At 40.4% G+C, this 6,494-nt stretch overlaps 1 protein-coding gene across 1 annotated transcript; it reads left to right on the top strand.

Moving 5' to 3' along the window:
* Nucleotides 1-311: 311 nt before the first annotated feature.
* Nucleotides 312-5,831, top strand: LOC146440944 (metalloreductase STEAP4-like). Its single transcript, XM_085050659.1, has 4 exons — nt 312-829; nt 2,186-2,713; nt 3,968-4,132; nt 5,111-5,831. The coding sequence occupies exons 1-4, from the start codon at nt 374-376 to the stop codon at nt 5,378-5,380; spliced, it is 1,419 nt and encodes a 472-aa protein (XP_084906785.1). The 5' UTR covers nt 312-373; the 3' UTR covers nt 5,381-5,831.
* Nucleotides 5,832-6,494: the final 663 nt, after the last annotated feature.

Genomic DNA, 6,494 nt, shown 5'->3' with positions numbered 1-6,494 from the left:
TATAGCATAAGTAAGCAAAAATTACACTGAAAAGCATGCTACACTTGCTCTCTGTACTCCTGTGTCTTTTCCTCCTATTTTGTCTTTGAGAGAGGAAAACTGGAACAGTTCAGCTGGATGTTAAAATCCATAAAAAGGATGGAAAAGAGGGTGCTGTAAGAGATGGAGAACTGAATAGTCAGAATGGTTTTTTAAAAACTGGACATAAATCTGCTGAGAGTGTGTATTCAGAAGAGTGTGCAGGAATCACATTAAAGGACAAAAAGATGCTAAGATGTCTATTTTGTACACCCAGAGTGAATACAAACCTTTCCTTTTCAAGAGATTGATGTTTTGCTTAATTTGTTCCTATGACTTTTTTTCTTTTTAACAGATGAATAAAAATTCTTCCAACATAATGGCTTTGGCTCCCAGCACTTCTAACAAGAGAGAGACAGTATGCATATTTGGAACCGGAGATTTTGGACGAGCTCTGGGGTATAAGATGATTCAGTCTGGCTACTCCGTGGTGTATGGAAGCCGGAGCACCCAGATATCCAACCTGATTCCCAAGGATGCAGAGGTGTTGAGCCATGCAGAGGCAGCACAGAAAGCCACTGTCATCATCATAGCAATCCAGAGGCAACATTACAACTTTCTTACGCCGCTAGCAGAAACTCTCCATGGAAAAGTCCTGGTGGACATAAGCAACAACCTGAAATTAAACCAGTACCCTGAATCCAACGCAGAGTACCTGGCTCAGCTGCTGCCTGGCAGTAAGGTTGTGAAAGGCTTTAACACCGTGTCAGCCTGGGCCTTGCAGTCAGGCACGCTGGATGCAAGCCGGCAGGTAAGGCTGAGCAGCGGGGATTTCCTCTGTCACTGAGTCACACATCACATGGCTTCCTGTCAGCTACACAAAACACAGCTGGGACATCAGAATCAGACAGGGTTGAGATGGTATTTTCACTATAATCTCCCTTTTCAAACTAAATGGGAGCTAAAATTACTTTGGGTTATTATTATGGCATGACAAGGAGTATCAATTGTTTCCCTCTGAACTCAGGAAGGTATTTAGAGACACCAGAGAAGCAAGGAAAGAAAGACAGCAGAGGTACAAAGGGAGACAACAAATCAGGAGGATTGTTGGGGTTGTTTGTTGTTCCTTGGGGTTGTAAAGTTCAACAGAAATGAGATAGGAGGAATTTTCAAAGTGAGAATAAAACGAAGAAAGCAAAACAAGGGTGGCAAGGGATATGACAGGGCAATGAGTATGGGCAAAGGAGGTAAGCTAAAAGGTGAATAAGGTACTAAAGGTTTCTAAATCATTGTCACCAAAGTTTAATACAACATCAGTGTGCACAAACCATTTTAACCAGCTCCTTAACCACAGGCCAGCAAGCACAGAGCTGGCCACAGCAAGCAACACGGCAGCTTACATGGAGACAAATCATTTATTACTACCCTGGTTTCTGCCACTTCAAAGCACAGTGCTCTTGTACAACGCATGAAATCACCCAGCTACTCAAACCTTTCCTAACTCTGCTGCCAGATAAACAGTTTTGGCTAAAAACCCAAGGGCTGCCAGCCCTAGGCTCTATAGCCTTCATCATCTCAAAAAGAGCAGAAATATCCCCCTTTCTCCCAGTTCCAAAATGACTATTGTCTTACTCACTCACAGAAAAAATGTTTTTTTCACTATTTTACTAGACCTGGAAAGAACTAATAGTTACTTCTGTGACAGGAAAATTGTGTCTTAAAGATCTCTGTCCTCACTTCCCTGGAGTACTTAAGGACCGCTATAGGAGCAACTGACAATTTTGCTTTTACTTACTGCCATTAAAAATCTTGCTTCAGTTTGGTCCTATAAAATCTTGTGCATACAAACTACTTGTAGACCTTCACAAAAGTATGTCAAGTCTTCTATGCAAAGACATGTACTAAACATGTTATACATTGTTCTCCCCAGATATAAAATTTTGCCACTTGAAACAATCTCCTTCCCCAAAGTAAAGAATCATATTAGAAATCATTTGACTTGTTTGCCAAAAGCACCTATAGGCTACCTTTTGCCTATATTAATCAAGGTCAGCAGGGAAGCCAACAAGCAGCCTAGGAAGCTTACTATCCATATCCAGGAAGGATGGCAGTAGAGAATGTCATAAAACTCTGTAAAAATAAAACTTCTGTTTGTTTTTGTCTGCAGGTGTTTGTCTGTGGAGATGATGTGGAAGCTAAACAAATGGTGATGAATATTGTTCGTGCACTGGGTCTCACTCCAGTAGATAAGGGATCCCTCTTGGCTGCTCAGGAAATAGAAAATTACCCTCTGCAACTCTTCCCAATGTGGAAGTTTCCCATCTTTTTGTCCCTTGGCCTAGCTGCATTCTTCTTCTTCTACTGTTTGGCTCTTGATGTAATTTACCCTTACATTTACGAAAACAATGACTTTTCATTTTTTATTGCAATTACCATTCCAAATCGGGTCTGCCCAGTAATGGCACTCACCCTTCTTGCCTTGGTTTATCTTCCTGGTATATTTGCTGCAATTATTCAGTTATACAGAGGTACCAAATACCGCCGTTTCCCAGACTGGCTGGACAAATGGATGCTGTGTAGGAAACAACTTGGACTAATAGCCTTGGCATTTGCTTGCCTGCATGTTTTGTTCAATCTTGTTACTCCACTCCGCACCTTTGTAAAGTGGACAACCAGTGAAGAAATCATCTCCCAGGTAAGTTTTGTTCCCTGCTCTTTGTCTGTCATGACTGGGAGACAGGAGTTTTTATGAGTTTCTGCCATTTTCTCAGGCCTCTAGCAACAGGCAGTAACTCTTATTAGGGTGCCTAGCACCCCAAGACCCAGTCTCGTTCACAAGGTCCTTTAATAATGGCCGATTAAGTCTAATATGATATAAATTATCATTTCTTTGACAGAAAATGACAGACATAAAAACTTAGGACATACTTACAGGAATAAAATGATTGCAAACTATGAGTAGCTAGACTGCAATTATGAAAAGGTACCTATTCTTATTAACAGCTAGCAAGAATAATATAACTTGGGAACCAAAAGTATCTTACCAGCCGACTGGTGGTGGAGAACACTTGAGAATCCTTTCACGCAATTCCCAGGAAAGTAACCACAGAGTCTGCATCCAGACTCTGGGGAGAAGCTCCTTGCACATCTTCAGTGTATGCGTAGGAAACCTCTGCTTTTGGGATATTTTTGTGAGTTTTATAGTTGTAAAAGCATGCCTTTAAGTCACATATTAATTTCTTTGTTTCTCTTTTCATATCCTCTCTTCCTACTAAAATATGAATTCAAGGTTAGAGGTCTCAGACCTTCGGGCGCCATGAGATAACCTCCTGCTAGGCTTCTGACCCCACTGGAGCTATCTGTGTTCCGCCATGAAGCAGAAGGAGAGAGGGGAGAGGGAGGACGTCCTCCCACAATGTCATCCTTACTTCTGGCCCTGTTAAAACTACCTTCTATCCTGAGCTTCAGAAATCCATGTGGACAGTCCAATGTTTTTAAAATAGAGTAATATTCCTAGCTTCTGTGTTTCTTTTAAACATTGATATACCTATGTTTTGTTGATATTATGCTGAGATGAGGAGATTTCTGGCCTCAGTTTTCCTCCTAGATAACTGACATATTAATAAAATAATCAGGGAAAATGTAAATACTCTATCTCCATATACCTTCAAGAATAGAATATATTTTGACTTTCTAATCTTACTTAACAAAGGATCACATACCTCTCTTCAACACGTCTACAGAAAAAAAGATACTACACTTACAGTTACATAGAGCCCACATGTAATATAATGCATCTTCTGCTTTTAAGCATTCAAAGTAAATCTCTGGTGATTTCCAGAGAGTTAATGTATAACATATATCTCCTACTTACCTGCCAGGAATTTTTTTCTACTTATTGATACTAAAACTGCTGTCACTAAAATACACCTGATCTTCTTTCCTTCAGGCACTGAACAATAAAACAGAACCACTCGACAACACTGCTGCCTGGATTAGGGACTCTTATATGGCTTTGGGAATTTTAGGATTTTTTTTATTTGTTCTTCTGGGAATAACTTCCTTGCCTTCAGTCAGCAACAATGTCAACTGGCGAGAATTTCGATTTGTTCAGGTAAGAAGAGGACCTCTAAAAAAACTTCTTCTAAAAAGCCTTCTTCCCTCATAAGCGATGGCCATGGGCAGGTTTACTAGAGACTCATGGCTTTCCTTAACTAATATCTCCAAATGAGATCTGTGCACTGTGCATCTTCACACAGTGAAAAAAAAATCCACATGGCCATATAGTTGTAAAAACCCACAACTGCTCTGAGGGCATCTTATTGTTCAGCTGGGCATAGTGCATTAACAAGAGAAAGCTGGGAAGATGTGATCTCCTACATCACAAACAGCTGACTTTGACATCAAATGCCACAATTGTACCAAGTCACAAAATAATTTAGCTATTTATTGGGCTAATTTTTTTGGTTCACAAGATACTTCAGTGAAAATGGGGCTGAAAATTACTTTATAACTCAATGCCAAGCAAGAATGCCAAAGAGAATCTGCAATTTTCTGCAGACTGTAAAAACTACTGTGACTATAAACAGGCTGCCCTTGGTAACACCATAATCTCAGCTCTGCCTTTGGAGGAAGTTTCATGCAAGCTGCCATGCCTCTGCAGGAGCTGGGCTGGAGGGGAGGGGAGGCAAGAGAAGGGGAAATTACTATCAATGAATGTTTTATCAAGGCAAAAAACTTGCACAGTATGGATGGATTAGCACTAGAGCATAAAAATCTTGGATCTCTCCACTGAATGTCAGCATTTTCTCTTCTTTTTCACAAATATGACAGCCACTAGGCAGTCTGTGTCAGCTAGGAAAAATTATCAGAGTTATGATTGGAGAAAAAAACCCTGTATTTCACTTATATCCATTTGAATGGATTTTTTTTAAAAATAAGAGCCTTTATATCGTATAAAACTATTTCATTTCATCAGTTCCCAAGTTGGCACATGCCACAAATCTTACCATGTCCGTAAAATTGCATTTGTTCTGGTTTAATTTGCTGTTTTAACCTCCTCCACTTCTTTCTTTCCTCCATTCTCCTTTAGTCCAAACTGGGATATCTGGCACTGATCTTCTGCACTGCACATGTGCTGGTTTATGGTGGAAAATGGTTCCTGAGCCCATCAGCATACAAATGGTATCTTCCAAACATCTACATGATCTCCCTTGTTGTTCCATGTGCTGTACTGGTTGTCAAATTTGTGCTGATATTTCCTTGTGTAGACAAACCTCTCACACGAATTCGACAGGGCTGGGAGAGAAATCCCAAGTACTCAGAACAGTCAAACTACATTATCAACAAGTCTGCTGTGTAATTACACTGAACTGTATTATTTAAAAAAATATCATGAGGGCATATCAAAATGACATCTTGAGCCTACTCTATCTGGAGAGGGAGAGAAAAGTGAAAATTTGGCCAAGCTCTGTGTAAAACAGAGCCAGCTCAATGACAAGCTTAAAATACATTCAAATGAGGCCATTGAGTTTCTGCACCCCAGGCATGCTTTCACACAGGTGCAGATCCTCTCTTTTGCTCTGTGGATTTCCCCTTGCCTATTCACCCTCCTTTCCCAAGAGGGTCTAGGAGAAGTAGATTGTGTTCCATGTCCCTCCCCTGTTGTTCCAAACTCCTACAGAGCTGGGCAGAACCACAGTAACCTTTGGTGTTAGACAGTGTCTGCTCCTCTTTCCCACCCTGTCCATTGGGACTCAGCTCTACGTGCACTGACACACATCCACAGAATCCCAAACACATCTCTTTTTGTTTCCCCACAATTCTACCTTCTGTTTCTACCCCCAGAAGCCACCAGCACTAACACAACAGGTGTATGATGGATGCTAGCTGAGGAACAGAGCTTTGCCTCCTAGCATGAGTTTGTCCTACATTAACATCTGATCCAAGCAGAGCTATGTTCATGCCTTAGAGATAGTTGAGTATGATTTGTTTAGTTTATGTCCAGGAGCTCTGATGTTCAAAGTGTGTGGGTCAAGGACTGATGAATCTTTGCTTCTACTGCTCTACCAGAAATTCAGGGACAAGGGGAAGGAGTAGAGACCAAAATGGCAGAGATGTGAGAAGTGCTTACAAGCCTAAGCTTTTCAAGTATAGGCAAAAAATGATGTGTGATTTTTTGTGTAAGTAGTGAGTTGTAAGAAAAGAAACTGAAGGAAAATCCTTTTATATCGGGGGTTATATTATATGTCATAGTTATAGTTGATGAAGATAATACTGTTGATTTTTCAAAAAATATTTCAAAATATAAATCATTGGATGTGATATTACAAATATTCTATGAAAATACACATATTTTAAAGGCAATAAATTTTTTTTTTTTACACTGTTGAGCTCTGTCATCATTTCGGGAACCTCTTCTGCTAAGATGCAGCTGATGGTGTGCTCAGTGGCACAAAGGTGTTGGGCAGCCTTGG

This window comes from Lichenostomus cassidix, chromosome 2, assembly GCF_008360975.1.
Source record: "Lichenostomus cassidix isolate B80296 chromosome 2, HeHo_3.0, whole genome shotgun sequence".
Taxonomy (NCBI): domain Eukaryota; kingdom Metazoa; phylum Chordata; class Aves; order Passeriformes; family Meliphagidae; genus Lichenostomus; species Lichenostomus cassidix.
The sequence above is the reverse complement of the archived record's forward strand: the minus strand, read 5'-3'. Positions and strand labels throughout refer to the sequence as shown.